Raw genomic sequence first — 19,814 nt, 5'->3', positions numbered from 1 at the left:
CTGCCAGACACCCATGATGGTGACTTAGCTTGAGAACAATTCCATCATGCCTGATCCTTCTTACCACCAACATCTATAAACGTGGATAGATGTTGGTTGGTTCCACCAAAGTCTGCTGATTTGCCTGACATTCACCTAATGAATATGACCACCCCCTCGAGCCCCTCGAGTACTACCATGAGAGATATAAGTCCCTGACCCCAGCAGGACTTGAAGCCTAACTTCTTTATCTCAGGAACTCACAATTTCCCAGGAATGGGTTGGGTTCACATCTGTATTGGTTGGGGACCCCAGGATAAGAGACCACCAAAAATCGGCAGAGAAATATAGTCATGTACGGAGGACTTCTTTCCTCTGCTGCCTTCAGATTTGAATCGGTGGACCACCGTTGGACCCCATTATAGTCGATGGGGTCTTCCACTGTCTGTTGTAGCCGTCTGGTTCCCAATTTCTTGGGTCTCCCGATGGACCCAAACGACAGAAAGTTCGGGGTTAGTGTGAACTGAGTTTTTGAAGCAGAATAAATTTTGATTTTTTTTTATTTTGTATTGGTTCACTATGTAAAAAGTTGCATGTGTGGGGGGATACTATTTTATTTTTGGAGTCTTACCTGCCACCCTGAACGACAAGACCCTGGTTATCCTAAGAAACTTAAGAGGTCAGTTTGCGGTGTCTTCAGAAAATTTAATAAAAATTGGCACCAACATGGCCAATCCCAGTTCCATGGTTTGGTGACATTTTGTGCTGAATTTTTACCAAATTTTTTTAAATCTTCACCTGACTACAATGATAAAATTTTTGTGTTTGGTTCTTAACTATCATTCTATATTTTCGATGATGTCATCCGTTGAATGGAGCAATCACCTCACCAACCACACGGCCATAAATCAGCAGAATTTCTGCTCCTTATTTCACTGTGGTTCATACTTCACCTCACACGCGGGTAGAAAAGCGCAGTGGTTTTTCCTATCCAAATAAATTTTGCTAAGCAGAATTTAAGCTGAAGAGCGCTTGACAGCTATCGCTGTTTGTTTCGTATTTCGGAAATATTTAGCAGAATGATATTTAGTATTCAATCATTTGCAGATTTCCAAAAAGTGCAGGAGGCAAGCGACAAAAACATGGCTGGGTCATGGAACAAGACGTGTTCTTATAGAAATGTGGGCATATCCAACTTGGTGTGAAGAAGTTTCCAACCATTGGCCATGTAGTAAATCCGACAAGATCAATGGTCCCCAACCAGAAGTCATGTGACTCTCAGGCGCCTTGTATATGGCTCCCCGACTCTTGGCATCTACTCAACAGTCCCAACAACGATGTTGAAGGACTAGAAATTGGTGCCATGACCACAACCATACCACCGATGGTTGGATAAGAGTCACATCAACTGGTCTTAACTTTAACGGGATTGAAATGTGACAACTGCTGTTTAATCCAAAACTTTGTTCATAGGAGTTGTCACTTTGGACAGGGAACATTGGTCGTTCCCATTGAAGGAGGAGCCATCGATGGTCTGGCACCTTAGGCTTGTGTCAACGATTAATAACTTCATGATCATTGGTGGTTCAACCACTCGCACCGATCCCAAGAACAGGAATCCTAATGGATGGCAGGTCGAGCAAACACCCGGCTGCCCCATTCATTCTCTACTGGAGCACCAGAGATATCCAAGTACCAAAGGGGTTTTTGACATTGTAATATCTCATCAATATGAGATTGGTGGAAACCTAAACTATCAACGGTATTGGGAGACTGGGCTTGGGTGAGCACTACAGCTTCTGCAATGAACACCAAGCATAGCGCCACACATTGTATAGTGGCTGTGCTTGGTATTGCAGCTCAGCCCCATTCAGTTGAACAGGACTGAACTAAAAATAGACCATGTGACCTATAAACATGACGTGGGAAGTGGAAGCGGCGCTCACACTTCAAGCAGCTGATCTGCGTAGGTTTTGGATATTGGACCCTCATTGATCATATATTGATGACTGATCCTGGGTTCATGTCAGTGCTATGGTCACAGAATGAAAAGCACAGCGCCATACATTGTACAGTGGCTGTGCTGGGTATTGCAGCTCAGACAATTCACTTAAATGGGGCTGAGCTGCAAACAGGGCACGTGGGGAGTGAACGTAATGTCACTGGTCTATGAAGTGCACGCGGCGATCACTGATCTGTGAAGGTCCTGGATATTGGAACTCCACTGATCAGATATTGATGGTCATTAATATTTAACTTCTGAAAATGAACACAATGAATCAGAATTTAGAATCCGACAAGGTCTGTGAATTCCACTAGAGAAAACTTTCACATAAAGGGCATTCCAGGAACTTTAAGAAGGACTGAAGATGATTTAATGGCTCTCTGCGCGGCAGTGTAAACACCACTATTAGGAGTCTCCATTTTGCTGCGTCCAAGGATGTTTCTCCGCACTATGTGTTCTGTAAACTACAAGCAGATGCTCTCCCGCCTGCCCTCCCTGCGATGATGCAAAACTTCCTGGGGCGAGAAGTTACGGAGGTTTTCGTACAGAAGCCTAGAGACACACAAAACAAAAAGATTCCAAACGATCTGCCAATCCCTGCAAATAATAGCGAGAAATATATAAAGATGGCTCAGGATGATTTGTTTGCCTTAAAGGGATTGTCCAGGAATTGTCCAGGAATTGATCAGTTGGGGGTTGGGCCTTGCATGGATCAGCTGTATGGGGTTGCACTATACACATCACGGAACCAGAAGCAGTTGGCTCTATGTACTGTATACTGGTCAACTGCCGGAACTGCAGCTCCCATTGAAGTCTATGGGAGCTGCAGTCCCGGCAGTTGACCAGTATACAGTACATGGAGCCAACTGCAGCACTGTCGTCAATCGGAGCTGAGCTGTAGTACCGGTACTTGTCCACTATACAAAAAAAAAAACAAAGCAACTTTTTACTGTCTTGTACAAGGGCAGGTTTGACCACTACCAGAACTATAATACTGATGGTCTGTTGTTGGACTCCGCCTCCTAGCAGTCCCAATGATCGTCTGATCAACACGGCGCCATGCACTTCCTATTGGATGTACCTGGTACTACAGCTTTTTGCCGCACAGGCCCATTCACGAAAATGGGACTGAGCTGCAGCACCAGGCATAGTCGCTATAAAAATATATGGAGCCTGGTAAACATTAAAAAGAAACTGTTAACAATTCGGAAAACCTCAACGACACCCATCTTCCTACTGGCGCTGTAACCCTGAGGAGTTTGGTGTTTTGTTTATCCAAATACGTTCAGGTATTCCAAAGATATAAGTCCAGTTAATGTTGATATAAATTAGGGTCTGCAATATTCACCCTTTAAGGGAGCGGCCATCTTGCCTCTGCTCTGTTAACAGCATTTAGTGATCTGCTTTACAGCATAGTCATGGCCATAGGCAGCAATAGCCTGGAGCCGACTCATTGAGGCCTAGGGGAGGATTTCTAGACATGTTCTGTGCAGGGAGGGGGCGGAGATAAGCTGTGACATCACCTCTTGTCAGTAGTGATGTAATGATGGCTCAGTGGTGTTATCTATAGAGGCTTTACCTTCTATTGTAATCCTGTCTGCAATGTGACGGCTGCAAAGAAAACCCTTATCGTTGTCAGTTTATTATATAGGCTTAGTTGTCAGAGTGAAAATTACAGGATGTATTACTTTTGATGGAGAATTCTTCAAAATATCATCAAGAATTAAACTTGTTTTTCAGGTGACACATTCCCCAAGAACCGAAAGAGGGACAAAATGTGTGGCGCACGTAGCGCCGTGGCAAATTTAGCCCCGCTCACTTTTGTGTTGACTCCGCCCATTCTCATTAATTTTTCATGTGCCCGCACACAGTATAATCCTCCTACAGTCACCCGTAAATTATATGTCCCCCCTCTATCTCTCCCCCAGTTTCATATACACCCTTCATCTGCCCCCAGATTCATGTCCTCTCCATCTCTGCCCCCAGATTCATGTCTCCACATCTCTGCCCCCTGATTCATGTCCCTCCATCTCTGCCCCCAGATTCATGCCCTCTCCATCTCTGCCCCCAGATTCATGTCCCCTCCATCTCTGCCCCCATATTCATGTCTCCACATCTCTGCCCCCAGATTCATGTCCCCTCCATCTCTGCCCTCAGATTCATGTCCCCTCCATCTCTGCCCCCAGATTCATGTCCCCTCCATCTCTACCCCCAGATTCACGTCCCTTCCATCTCTGCCCCCAGATTCATGTCCTCTCCATCTCTGCCCCAGATTCATGTCCCCTCCATCTCTGCCCCCAGATTCATGTCTCCACATCTCTGCCCTCAGATTCATGTCCCCTCCATCTCTGCCCCCAGATTCATGTCCCCTCCATCTCTGCCCCCATATTCATGTCTCCACATCTCTGCCCCCAGATTCATGTCCCCCCATCTCTTCCCTCAGATTCATGTCCTCTCCATCTCTGCCCCCAGATTCATGTCCCCCCATCTCTGCCCCCAGATTCATGTCCTCTCCATCTCTGCCCCCATATTCATGTCCCCTCCATCTCTGCCCCCAGATTCACATCCCTTCCATCTCTGCCCCCAGATTCATGTCCTCTCCATCTCTGCCCCAGATTCATGTCCCCTCCATCTCTGTCCCCAGATTCATGTCCCCCCATCTCTGCCCCCAGATTCATGTCCCCCCATCTCTGCCCCCAGATTCATGTCCCTCCATCTCTGCCCCCAGATTCATGACCCCTCCATCTCTGCCCCCAGATTCATGTCCCCTCCATCTCTGCCCCCAGTGTCATGCCGTCCTCTCCTTCATCTGCCCCCAGTTTCACGTTCCACCTCAGTGTAAACATTACACTTACCTTCTCCTCGCTCCCCCACCGCTATCTGCGCGACTCTCTCTTTCGCGCGCGCACAGTTGTAGACGCGATGTGATGTCATCACATCGCGTCTACACAGCCAGTAGGCGGCGTTCAGCGGCGAAGCAAAGAGCTGAACTGTGACAGTTCAGTTTGGGACATACCTCCCTCCAAACGGGACCGCGGAACAAGGTCACCGGAATCGTGAATGTCCAGTGGAAATCGGGACGGTTGGGAGGTATGCCTTTAAGGATATGTTATCTGTTTTAAGACCCTGGGTAGCCCCTTTAATTGGTCTATACCTCTGTAAGGTTTTCATGTGTTGCTATCCCGACTCCCTGCCCACCGTTCTGTGACTTCAGACAACTCCGCTCATGCACCAGGAAGATCAGGATGAACAATCCGAATGGAAGAGACCGACAGCAGAGACTTTACTATCGTAACGCACCGAACAGGGTTAAATAAACCATATTGCGAGTCCACATCTGTTACCGCGCTCTATGGGGTTTCCTGGGATAGCCCCGCAATACAGGGGAAGGCGACACAAGTTTACGCACGTCACGAGTACTGGAAATGAGATACTAGGAGGGGGTTAAGAAAATTACGGCCAAGGAAAATCTAAATCCCAAACGGGGGGGGGGGATCGGGAAGGGGGGAGGGAAAAAAAAATAGCGAAACAAAGGAATTATGTGAGGGAAACACTGGCTTTGGAAAGAATGACAGCTTTACGGCCGTACTTGTGAGAATCGAAAATTCAGTGTTTGACTTCCACAGGAAGCGTCGAAATTAAAGTTACTGAAATGAATCCAAGACGTAAAAATTCAATTATCTCTCCCAGAACATTTTAATTTCATCACTGGCAAACAACAGATGTTCTAACATCGAGGCCCGAAGATCCGAGTCAGCTTCTCTCCATCGCACGGGGTGTTATTTTTTTAAAAAAAAAAATTTTAGAAAAAAATTTCAAAAAGTTGGGGGGGGGGGGGGAAGCAGCGAAGAGAACACGAAGAGCCTCTCCATTGTTGCATCTGGCGGCTAACTAGGCAGTCTTATGAATGAAACAACGGCCTAGTCAGGAGCCCGGGACAGATGTGGTATTTCTCAATGTGGTGTGGGGTTTTGATACGGCCAGATAGAGCCAAATAAACATGGCCGGGGTCAGGGTAACAGAAGGAAGTTTTGTGCCGAGCAGAATAAAACTTCACTATTAGCTAATTGACTTAATGTTAAGTAAACAAGAAACTCCGAGTCTCCTCTGTCTTGTTTTTCAGCTGAATTTTTGGAAAAAAAAGAAAAAGAGAAAGTAAACAAAAACATTTGTCAGGATTGAAATAACACCAAAAAAAAAGGGCAAAAAAGGTGCAAAAGAAAATAGGATTAATATACGGGAGAGATGAGTCTATCAGGATGGGCAGTACGGTGGGGGTTAGAACTCACCATATTAATGGGTTTTGGGTCAAGGGTTCAAATGCAGCTTGGGCAAGAAGTGCACAATGTGTTCCCATCCTGCAAGCTGAGATCCAGGAAGGTTAAAGGCTTTGCCATAGAAAAACATTGAGGTAATCCTTATTCATTAGTGGTGGCTGATAACAGAGAACCGTAACCTGCAGATAGATAGGTTAGTGTCACCAGAACCAGCATATCACCCCAGTCCTGCAGATAGATAGGTTAGTGTCACCAGAACCAGCATATCACCCCAGCCCTACAGATAGATAGGTTAGTGTCACCAGAACCAGCATATCACCCCAGCCCTACAGATAGATAGGTTAGTGTCACCAGAACCAGCAAATCACCCCAGCCCTACAGATAGATAGGTTAGTGTCACCAGAACCAGCATATCACCCCAGCCCTGCAGATAGATAGGTTACTGTCACCAGAACCAGCATATCACCCCAGACCTGCAGATAGATAGGTTAGTGTCACCAGAACCAGCAAATCACCCCAGCCCTACAGATAGATAGGTTACTGTCACCAGAACCAGCATATCACCCCAGCCCTACAGATAGATAGGTTACTGTCACCAGACCCAGCATATCACCCCAGTCCTGCAGATAGATAGGTTAGTGTCACCAGAACCAGCATATCACCCCAGCTCTGCAGATAGATAGGTTAGTGTCACCAGAACCAGCATATCACCCCAGCCCTGCAGATAGATAGGTTAGTGTCACCAGAACCAGCAAATCACCCCAGCCCTGCAGATAGATAGGTTACTGTCACCAGACCCAGCATATCACCCCAGTCCTGCAGATAGATAGGTTAGTGTCACCAGAACCAGCATGTCACCCCAGCCCTGCAGATAGATAGGTTAGTGTCACCAGAACCAGCATATCACCCCAGCCCTGCAGATAGATAGGTTACTGTCACCAGAGCCAACATATCACCCCAGCCCTGCAGATAGATAGGTTACTGTCACCAGACCCAGCATATCACCCCAGCCCTGCAGATAGATAGGTTACTGACACCAGACCCCAGTATATCACGCCAGCCCTGCAGATAGATAGGTTAGTATCACCAGAACCAGCATATCACCCCAGCCCTGCAGATAGATAGGTTACTGTCACCAGAACCAGCATATCACCCCAGCCCTGCAGATAGATAGGTTAGTGTCACCAGAACCAGCATGTCACCCCAGCCCTGCAGATAGATAGGTTAGTGTCACCAGAACCAGCATATCACCCCAGCCCTGCAGATAGATAGGTTACTGTCACCAGAGCCAACATATCACCCCAGCCCTGCAGATAGATAGGTTACTGTCACCAGACCCAGCATATCACCCCAGCCCTGCAGATAGATAGGTTACTGACACCAGACCCCAGTATATCACGCCAGCCCTGCAGATAGATAGGTTAGTATCACCAGAACCAGCATATCACCCCAGCCCTGCAGATAGATAGGTTACTGTCACCAGAACCAGCATATCACCCCAGCCCTGCAGATAGATAGGTTACTGTCACCAGAACCAGCATATCACCCCAGCCCTGCAGATAGATAGGTTAGTGCCACCAGACCCAGCATATCACCCCAGCCCCGCAGATAGATAGGTTACTGTCACCAGAGCCAACAGATCACCCCAGCCCTGCAGATAGATAGGTTACTGTCACCAGAACCAGCATATCACCCCAGCCCTGCAGATAGATAGGTTAGTGTCACCAGAACCAGCATATCACCCCAGCCCTGCAGATAGATAGTTACAAAAACAAGAGCACTTACAGCTGTCTGTAGACAAATTTAGTAAATAATGCAGGGTGATTTTGATGTCCATAAGAATATGGTTATATCTGTATCGGTTTGTGGTCACACAGGTATATTTGTGCTCCTACTGAAGACCCCTACAAAGCAGTATTGTTGGTTTCTGGATCCCTTTAACATCCGGCATATTACCATTACTCCACAGAGGGCGCCGCACAAATTATAAGAATTTAGGGAGGAAAAAACGGACTATGAGCGATAATAGATAATAGAAAGTATCTGGCAGAGTAGGCCGGCAGTACAGTAGTGCGCAAGCAGCGGAGCGGGCGAGTCCCCTAGGCACTACATAATGGTTCACACAGAAGGAACCTATTATCTAATGAGTCACGTTATAACATGTCAAACACAATGATCCCACTATTTATGATAGCGGCCTAATAATCTGGCCGTACATTGCTCAGATATCAGGCGAAGAGCGAACGACACGCCGACTCACAACACTTAATTAGAAAAACAACTTGCAACTGGTTACGCACATGTGTGACCGAAAAACCGAGCAGCTGCAAATGAGGATATTCTGGATGTGGAGGAATGCGTGCATCTGCTACGCGGGGAGCAATCCACCCACTACAGTGTTATACATGGAAGGAATCAGCGAACAACTAGTAAAGTAGGGCTGTATAACTCTGAAAAACAGAGCTGCCTCCTTCTCGAAACAGCGCCACTCTTGTGCACAGGTTGTATGTGGTATTGCAGCTTAGTGATTTAGAGGAATAGTCACATGAAAAACATTTATCACCTACCGATACCACCCACTGGACATCAGGAAATCTAGTTCACATATTAGACACCAAAACTAACAGCACTGGCTGCTCAGGAATGGTGGGAGCTAGAGAAAAAACAATTACAACTGCGCCGTAATCAATGGAGCTGATTAAAGGATGAAAAGAGATCAAGATGGTGAAGTTGTAGTCAAATCTACAGGTACAACCTACCCATTCAGATCCTGAATGGGTAGGTTGTATGTGGTGCCCGAGGTCAACATAACCACCAGGCAAATCCTGGCAGAGGCTAAGTTGACACGTGGGGCGGTAGGGCGGATGTTGGCACTGAGAGTGACGCGGGGAGCCGCGTCACTCTCGGGTCAAAACCCACCTGCCACGACTGTCGCGGCTTCCCCCTCTGGAGTCGGCTCAAATGAATGGGTTGACCCCGGAGGTTGCTGCCGCCAGGCGGACGCCACGGCTCAGCAAGCTGCGGAATCCGCCTGTAGAAAGGGCAGCCCGCTTCTTTTTTCCGTGAGTGGCAACATGCCATGTGAACGGGCCCGTAAGGACCCACTGACGTTGGGTAGTCCAAGACCACCTGATCAAATATACTCTACACGTGTCCAGTCAAAGGTGGAGTAGACATGATCTCGCCATGACTCTCGCCTTCAGAGATCTACCCATACCACGCAACACTTCCTCTCTATGGTAAACTGGCTGTCTAAAGATCCTCCAAGATGGGTCGAAAACAAGCAAGACATGGAGTGAAATTTGCAAGAACTCAGAAAACTACGTGACGTTGACTCGATGGATAAAATTGCTAATTTTTGGCCCAACCTGGACCATGACCAAAATAATCTTCAGGCCTCAGAGCCATAATCTGAAGCCTACAGCCCAGATGTTGCCCTTTTTGCAGCTGACGACCTCTCCCAAAGGGTTCCTCAGGATGACGTAATTGTTTACAGGCCTCAAGTCCAAGTTTCGAACATATAACGTTCCCTTTATTGAAGGACTTGGACCACTCTACTCTATTCACTTGACTTTTTCAAGGCTCGACCTAAACTAACCTGGCCCCCTTTTATTTTCCTCCAGGAGCCACATACAGAACTTTCCTTTAATTGCTTTGACCTATGTGCTAATTTTTGATTTCCCGTAGCCAAGCCCTTTGCTCGGCTTTGGACAGGAGCCATTAGATGTCTGTCATTCTTCAGTCTGTAATCAATCATCAGTCCTAATTCCTAATCCCCTGCCATTGAAAGTTAGAAGACTTTTTTTGCATAGGGTATAATTATAGGCTGCATATTTTGGCGATATGTGCAGTAACTTGTATTTAACCTTGATTGTTCTTTCCGAGAGTCGGATTTACAGGAATATTTCAGGCGCTCCGAACCCTGTCTTCACACTCTGTGCAGGACTGTGGGAGATGTCAGATGGTTCACGGTCTTGGAGGACGTTCTCCTTTAAGACAGCGATGTGCATCTCAAGCCGTACCCACAAGATAAAGGCAGAGCTCAATCCTGTTAGACCGAAACTGCTCAAGGTCTCGTCCTGTCTATTTGACACCTGTTCTTCCCATGATCTATTCCCTGGAATGTGTAACATTTCTGTACATCCGACCCGGGAGATGAGATGCATCTTATTATATCCCACTGCTGAGCCACCAGTAAAGATGAACTTGAAACATAACTTCTTTTTTTACAAAAACACCACCAAGCCTGTCCATGGATTGTGTCCACGGTAGTGAATGGGGATGAGCTGCAATACCACGTACACAACCCATGGACACGTGTGGCACTGTTTTAGGACAACCTACCCTAGTTACATAGTAGTTACATAGTAGATGAGGTTGGATGAAGGCATCAGTCCATCAAGTCCAACCTATAACCCTACAATCCCTACAGTGTTGATCCAGGGGAAGGCAAAAAAAACCAATTGCCCCATTTCAGGGAAAAAATTCCTTCCCGACTCCAACCTTAAGAAAAGCTTTGTTTTTCTAGAAGTCCTAGTAAGTGGCAAAGAGCCATGTGACCCTCAGAAGAAGGCGTCTTCAGGTTGACCAGTGCCTGAACGTGTCGAGGGAGCGAACTACTTTTCGGCCCACTGAAGGCTGGTAGATCTTACCAATGTATTGACGTCAGTAGTCGCAGCCCCGGACTATAGTGAGGTCCGAGGGGTGACATAAATACTGTGATGGTGTCTCACAATGGAAACCAAGACCTACTTCAATGATACATATGATATCTCCTGATATGGATGGGCTAGATAAGGAGGCCTCTAGAAGTATGGGGGCCCTCATTTACGACCACCCAATGGTTATAGCTGTTAATAGTCTTAATGCCACCACGTTCCTCAGGTCAACATCTCGGACATCCAACCACCACCTTGGTCTCACACTCAGCTGACTTCACACTCCGGCGAAGAACTTCGAGTACGCCTTGGATAATTATTTTGTGCTGTCAGCCAGGAAGTTCTTTTGAAAACCTTCCAAAAATTACAAAAATGCAAAACAAAGCATAACGCGCTTCACACAGCCGAACAATGATGATCTTCCATTTTATGGGACATGACAGACAACCCGCGAGTTCCTGCAGACGTGTTTATACAATGTAAACCTGCCCGTAAAATGTAAATGAGCAATACAAGATAAACTTCCAGATTACACCGAATCTCATTAGCTCAACCCTCCCACCTTAAATAAATTACACGTGCGCACTATTAGGTGCCAAGATTTAGAAGCTGGGCAAATACATCGAGGGTTAAAAGGGTCTCCTGATGATAAACCTTATGCCCTTCCGCACTGTGATCAGCTGATTCCTGCGGAATAATGCCACTGAGTCCTCGTTTCCTCAAACGAAGCATTACACGCCACCTGCTGTAGGGAATTGGCTACCAGACGTCAAAATTTAGGGGCTAATGGGACAATAGGGACAAGGAAGGCCATTAAAGAGGAACTCAATCAACTCCAAATATGTGTGTCCTCCAATAGGTACGGCTCTCCTGATTTCAACGCAGTTGGCGTTTTTTCTCTAGCCCCTACCAACTCTGAGAAATCAGTGTTGTTAGTTTCAGCCTCCAATATGTTATTTAGGCTGTCAACAGTTAGGTGGGCGGTCCAGGTATGTAACAGATAGTCTGGGACACGCCCACCTGAAAGTAGAGCCCCAATTTATCATATCATCACCAAAAGTAACTGGAATGTTTGCTTGGGAATGGTGAGGGCTAGAGAAAAAATTCCAACTGTGTCAGAATCAGTGGAGCTGTGTCTACTGAAGAATTCAAAGAGTGAGAGTGGCTGGAGATGGTGAGAGGTCCTCCTTAAAGGGGATTTCTTAGAATACCAATGGCACCTATACATATAAGAGCAACTTCGGCCAAACCAGTTGACTTATCTTATGTATTTGGAGGTGTGTCAACTCTCTTCCAACAGTTCAAGACTGTCCACCAACCATAGTTCAACATGCCCGATGGTTTTGTTATCAGGAAAGATAAGCCACCATTGAGAATACATGCATGCCAAGCAGTGTAGGGGTTCTCGATGCATGTGTATGATGGGGGTCAGAAGGAATAGCCGTCAACTGAACAAGAATTGTGCATAAATTATAGAGCATGATTAAAGTGATGAAAGTCTTCACCTAGCTACAACCTAGTGGGCTGCAACCTGTGGCTGCTGCAAAACTACAACTCTAAGGGCATGATGGGAGTTGTAGTTTTGCAATGCAAATCTTATACAATCTTCAGATGCTCCTCAGGGTATTTTAGAACAATAATGAACTTTACACTCTTATTCTGAAAAGAAATCTCTGCTGCCCAGTCTGGCCACTTCCTCTCCTAGATAGCAATCCTGTTATAATGCTGGCCTTATAAAAACACTTCTATCTGTTCCCAAGAGGCGTCTCACAGCAAATGTGAACTGGTGATAAAAGCAACACAGCTCCACAAAAGAGACCAATAAAAAAGAACTGCAAAAACAAAATGTCATAAAAAGGATTTGTAACAAGAGAGAAGAAGAAAAAGTGATTCTATGGGGCTCAATGAGGCATCTAGGAAAATGTGAACTAAGATTTCAGCTCTGAAGCCTGCAGAAGTGTGAATACAGCTCTGAAGTATAATACAGGATGCAACTCAGGATCAGTACAGGATAAGTAATGTAATGTATGTACACAGTGACTGTACCAGCAGAATAGTGAGCGCAGCTCTGGAGTATAATACAGGATAAGTAATGTAATGTATGTACACAGTGACTGTACCAGCAGAATAGTGAGCGCAGCTCTGGAGTATAATACAGGAGGTAACTCAGGATCAGTACAGGATAAGTAATGTAATGTATGTACACAGTGACTGTACCAGCAGAATAGTGAGCGCAGCTCTGGAGTATAATACAGGATAAGTAATGTAATGTATGTACACAGTGACTGCACCAGCAGAATAGTGAGCGCAGCTCTGGAGTATAATACATGATAAGTAATGTAATGTATGTACACAGTGACTGCACCAGCAGAATAGTGAGCGCAGCTCTGGAGTATAATACAGGATGCAACTCAGGATCAGTACAGGATAAGTAATGTAATGTATGTACACAGTGACTGTACCAGCAGAATAGTGAGCGCAGCTCTGGAGTATAATACAGGATAAGTAATGTAATGTATGTACACAGTGACTGTACCAGCAGATTAGTGAGTGCAGCTCTGGAGTATAATACAGGAGGTAACTCAGGATCAGTACAGGATAAGTAATGTAATGTATGTACACAGTGACTGTACCAGCAGAATAGTGAGCGCAGCTCTGGAGTATAATACAGGATAAGTAATGTAATGTATGTACACAGTGACTGCACCAGCAGAATAGTGAGCGCAGCTCTGGAGTATAATACATGATAAGTAATGTAATGTATGTACACAGTGACTGCACCAGCAGAATAGTGAGTGCAGCTCTGGAGTATAATACAGGATGTAACTCAGGATCAGTGCAGGATAAGTAATGTAATGTATGTACACAGTGACTGTACCAGCAGAATAGTGAGCACAGCTCTGGAGTATAATACAGGATAAGTAATGTAATGTATGTACACAGTGACTGCACCAGCAGAATAGTGAGTGCAGCTCTGGAGTATAATACAGGATGTAACTCAGGATCAGTGCAGGATAAGTAATGTAATGTATGTACACAGTGACTGCACCAGCAGAATAGTGAGCACAGCTCTGGAGTATAATACAGGATAAGTAATGTAATGTATGTACACAGTGACTGTACCAGCAGAATAGTGAGTGCAGCTCTGGAGTATAATACAGGATAAGTAATGTAATGTATGTACACAGTGACTGCACCAGCAGAATAGTGAGTGCAGCTCTGGAGTATAATACAGGATAAGTAATGTAATGTATGTACATAGTGACTGTACCAGCAGAATAGTGAGCGCAGCTCTGGAGTATAATACAGGATATAACTCAGGATCAGTACAGGATAAGTAATGTAATGTATGTATACAGTGACTGTACCAGCAGAATAGTGAGCGCAGCTCTGGAGTATTATACAGGATATAACTCAGGATCAGTACAGGATAAGTAATGTAATGTATGTACACAGTGACTACACCAGCAGAATAGTGAGCGCAGCTCTGGAGTATTATACAGGATAAGTAATGTAATGTATGTACACAGTGACTGTACCAGCAGAATAGTGAGTGCAGCTCTGGAGTATAATATAGGATAAGTAATGTAATGTATGTACACAGTGACTGTACCAGCAGAATAGTGAGCACAGCTCTGGAGTATAATACAGGATGTAACTCAGGATCAGTACAGGATAAGTAATGTAATGTATGTATACAGTGACTGTACTAGCAGAATAGTGAGCGCAGCTCTGGAGTATTATACAGGATATAACTCAGGATCAGTACAGGATAAGTAATGTAATGTATGTACACAGTGACTACACCAGCAGAATAGTGAGCGCAGCTCTGGAGTATAATACAGGAGGTAACTCAGGATCAGTACAGGATAAGTAATGTAATGTATGTACACAGTGACTGTACCAGCAGAATAGTGAGTGCAGCTCTGGAGTATAATATAGGATAAGTAATGTAATGTATGTACACAGTGACTGTACCAGCAGAATAGTGAGCACAGCTCTGGAGTATAATACAGGATGTAACTCAGGATCAGTACAGGATAAGTAATGTAATGTATGTACACAGTGACTGTACCAGCAGAATAGTGAGCACAGCTCTGGAGTATAATACAGGATGTAACTCAGGATCAGTACAGGATAAGTAATGTAATGTATGTACACAGTGACTGCACCAGCAGAATAGTGAGCGCAGCTCCGGAGAAATCTTCACAGTGGGATCCATTCCCTACATTTACATCTACAAGGAAAGCCAAACCTATTTGATGCCATATAACAGTCATGTGACCTAACACATCATTTCTGACTGGCTACATCGGGGTTATGTGAGTTTCTACAATACATCGGTAACAGGAAACCAGTAACACATTACACTTCGCTTTGGCTGTAACTAGAGCATAAAACCTGTTACCATCAAACGAGTGCAATATAACTGTAGCACAGTATTCACCCGGTTATTAACCATCTTACGTACAATATGTCCATTAGAGGTAGAGTTCCCCTTTAACCCTATATGGCATGAACAGGACTAAACTGGATTTACATCTCCCGCAATTAAACCCTACGGGGGGAATTATTTCTCTCTCCCATAAATACTTTTCTTGCCTAATATAACCCCAGAGATTGTCCCTAAGCCCTATCAGTCTAGATTAACTCTTTGTAGAGGGTCCACTTAGCCAAAAATAATATTTAATTCAGAATAAGCCTTGGGATATTCGCGCTATCCGTCCGTCATCGCCATTCAGGCCGGCTATAAATACCCGCTATAACGGGAGACGATGTGCCATGCTGTATATATATATATAGCTCGCCAGCGCTATAACTGGGGCATATTTGTAATAGTTTGGAGCTCTCTGTGACCCAGGGAGTCTTTCCCATGGTATCGGCTTAATGGTGTCACCTACCGTGTACGGTTATACGGTATATTACAATATCGCACTATAAGGTATACAGGCTGGCCGGTTCTGGGCGCACCTCACTACGACTGTAAATAGTTCGTATAAAATACGCTTTTATTATAGGACGTTGATCAAAGCCTATTTATTCGCCATAATAATCGCATAATCGCCTTTCGATGGCGCGCCGGTTTAACGTGAAATTCATTTAGACGTTTTATGAAGATAATGACTCTCTCTAATAGAATTATACAGCACTGGGAGGCAATAATCAGATTATGCAGTCGCCGAAAAGCCACGGATACGAAAATATCTGTCGCCCTCTATTGGTCACAGAGGGAATGGCAGCCAGATTTCACTAAATCTCAAGGCATGGGGTTCGGGTTGACTTTTCATGGACACCTAGGTGGGATGTAAGTAGTAATAAATCCTATATATATATGGGGATGATGACGGAATAATGTGTATATAGGATGGCGGTGTGTGGTATATTATTCTACAGCTCCCATCACTTATTTCGCTATTATGAGTTAGGATGAAGACAAGACGACATGCACGAGAAGCGATGACTTGGCTCCGGCAGGTAACAGGCATTTTTCGCCCGGGGACAGACAAGGGTGGAGTATGTTTATCATATCCGTTATGTAATGAGCCATGTTAAAATATCATTAAGTGCAGCAGAATTCCTGGCTGGCCCGGGTAGAAAGGAAAATGTGCAATTTCTTGTCATGTCTGTGCACTGGGATTATACTCTCTATTGCATTACAGAAGGTAAAAAATTTAACCACTGCTGCAGAACCTCTTTTTTAATCCATTAACATGGCAGGGTACCGTTGCTTAGGTTAGAGGTGACAGTTTTGCTGAGCAAGAGGTTTGACAGCAGCTGAGCTTGACTTGCAACCAGATGCGGCGGACATTGGAAAGAGCGTCAAGTCAACCGGTGCCAGTGAGGAGCCATAAAGGCCCTTGAAGAGTAGGCGAGGAGTCGGCAGTGATTGATAATATGACCGAGTAAGAGGTTTGGCAGCAGCTGAGCTCCACTTGACACCAGAGGCGGCAGACATAGGGGATATAGTTAAGTCGATCGGTGCCAATAAGGAACCATAAAGGCCCCCTGAATTTTGTAATGGCAAGGATTTAAAGAAACAGTCTGCAGGTTACTTTTTAAAAAGAGGTTAGTTGTACATATACGTGACCTGACAATATCATGGGGGTGATAACAAAGAGCAATAGATAAAAAGCAACTGCCCAGCGATAATGTAAGCAATAGGAGTATAAAAACTCACCCAGGACCCTATCATGGCTGATGGCTACAAAGTGGTGGAGGAACTACAACGCTCAGCATGCCCACAATTGTCAGAGCATACTGGGAGATGTAGTGTCGCAACAGTCCATGGAAAGCAATCACTTGGATTTACATGGTACTTGCTAGTATATTAGGAGGACATCACAATGACCCCAGTTGTACACTGCACCACAATATACTACAGTACACTACAGTACAGTACAGTACAATACAGTAGACTACACTACAATATACTACAGTGCACTACAGTACAATACAGTACACTACAATATTCTACAGTACACTACACTACACTATACTACAGTACACTACAGTGCAATACACAATATGCTATAGTGCACTACACTACAATATACTACAGTACAGTACACTACAATACAATACAGTAGACTACACTACACTATACTACAGTGCACTACACTACAGTACACTACACTACAATACACTACACTACACAATATACTATAGTGCACTACACTACAATACTCTACAATACACTACACTACAATACACTACAGTGCACTACACTACAATACACTACAATATAATACACTACACTACAGTGCACTACACTACTCTACTCTACAATACACTACAATATACTACAGTACACTACACTACTCTACAATACAATACACTACAATATACTACAGTACACTACACTACTCTACTCTACAATACACTACAATATACTACAGTACACTACACTACTCTACAATACACTACAATATACTACAGTACACTACACTACTCTACAATACAATACACTACAATATACTACAGTACACTATGCTACTCTACAATACAGTACAATACACCGACACTCTGCGCCGAGTCCCAGCTTTCCTATAGTGACCTCACGGTTAACCCCGCAATTCAAGGATCTATAAAATGACCATGCCAGTAGTCACGTATGAGTTTTCCAGCCTTTCTTAAGGTGTCCCTTTAAGTGGAGGTTACTACGAGGTCCAGTCAAGGCAGGATGGGGTTAATGCTGTCACCACCAGGAGAGCTAACAGTGCATTGCAAAATTTCTCTTGGCCGTGAGTCAATTTCCAGAGCGCAGTTCACATTCTGTATTTGCTTCATTTTTTTCTTTCTCTTCTTTCACCCATGTGCAGCACCCGTTGATGCTACAAGGGGGTCACGCTGCACCCCGTAAATCCCTAGCATCTACCTGGTGCCGGGTCAACCTCTGTATTACCTGCAGCCACAAAATGGGTGGGGTGGGGGGGGGGCAAAGACTTTTGCATTCAATATCATGCAGGTAGATATTAGGGTGCGGGCCAGGTGTGTAGCGGTTTACCTGTCCAGGAGGCACTAACAGAGGACACCATGTCTAAGATCTCTATGCGGTTTACTACACACCGGTGGATTCCAAGCTGTGGCAGAACTATAACTCTCACCGTGCATGCTGGGAGTTGTAGTTCCCTGACAGCCGGAGTGCCACAAACCAATGCTATACACACGCAGAGATGTAGAGTGAAGGGGGGGGGTCACTTACTTTCAGAGGTGAAAGGAGGGGGAAGAAAGTCTATTTTATAAACTTCCTTGGCAAAATACTCCTCGTCCGTCCGCTCCTTGTCGCAGACGATGGCCCTCTGGTTGGCTTTCTCCTGCAGCAGGTCCCTTGTGCTGTTGTAAATGGCAATGACATCCTGGGATACCTCCTCGGGCTCGGGGTAATCCTCTGGGGGGCTGTTGAGTTTGAGTTTACTGAGGATCTGCCCTCTGATGGCCTCGATCCTCTTGCGCATAAACTGCTCCATGTCCAGGGTACTGCAGGTAGACAGGCTGAGGGCCAGCAGGGCCAGGTCCAGGGTCACCAACATGCTCAGGAGATAAGAAGAATAGTGCATCTTGACTTTCCTGGGGACCAGCAAATCCACAAAAGCGATACAAACGTTACAAAAGGAAACGTACAAATAATTAGAATAATAAACACAATGTGCAAAAATAAAGAAACAAAACACGACGAAAAGATTTTTTAAAAAATAAAGGTTCCCAAAAAGTTCTGCCAAGATTTTCCAAAAGGGTTTGCAAAAAAAAAAAAAAAGTTCCTGTAAAGTACAAAAAAAAAAAAGTTTCCAAAAGTTTTAGTTGTAAAAGTTTTTCAAGGGTTCCAAAAACGTTTCTAAAGGTTTCCAAAAGTCCCCAAAGTGTAACAAAGTCCTAAAGAGCAACATGTAATAGTAGAGGTGATGGGGTGGTGCAGGGGGGCAGTCATGGAGCTGGGTAAGGGCTCCCGATCACCTCCACATCCCAGCAGCAGCAGCAGCACACAGACTGGCCAGGGGACGGCTGGGGGCGGCTGACTGAGAAGGCTGGAGGTCTGACGTGTCGTGCAGGCTCATCCAGGGCTCTAGCTGGCGGCTCCTGCACACCCGGTTATGAGGCGCACGCTCTGCCCCATGTGTGACGCTCAGCCCGGACACTGGCAGCAGATAACATCACACTCACATATATAACGTCTCCTGCACCACGTGCTGCACTAACACACTGTGACGTGTGTGCACAGGAGCCTAGCAGAGCAGCCACTGCAAACCGGGGGGCAGGGGGCTGCGGGGGGCCTGTGCCAGCCTGTGCCAACCCCCACCTGACACTGGACACTCACCTCTAGTGGATATAGGACAGGGGGGGAGACCCAGGGGTTAGAAGAAGGGTCAGGATGGACAGATAAGAGATAGATAGATAGAT

General features: G+C 45.3%; 1 protein-coding gene across 1 annotated transcript in view; it reads right to left on the bottom strand.

The window, feature by feature from the left end:
* Positions 1 to 19,597, bottom strand: part of TGFB2 (transforming growth factor beta 2) — a 93,385-nt gene extending 73,788 nt beyond the window's left edge. Inside the window, exon 1 of the mRNA XM_075267159.1 lies at positions 18,622 to 19,597. Within this exon, the coding sequence (XP_075123260.1) occupies positions 18,622 to 18,976 (355 nt within the window). The 5' untranslated portion in view covers positions 18,977 to 19,597. The remainder of the gene's footprint in view (positions 1 to 18,621) is intronic.
* Between the last annotated feature and the right edge of the window lie 217 nt (positions 19,598 to 19,814).

This window comes from Leptodactylus fuscus, chromosome 3 (assembly GCF_031893055.1).
Source record: "Leptodactylus fuscus isolate aLepFus1 chromosome 3, aLepFus1.hap2, whole genome shotgun sequence".
Classification (NCBI taxonomy): Eukaryota; Metazoa; Chordata; class Amphibia; order Anura; family Leptodactylidae; genus Leptodactylus; species Leptodactylus fuscus.
Note: the sequence above shows the minus strand (reverse complement) of the source record. Positions and strands in the feature narration are given on the sequence as shown.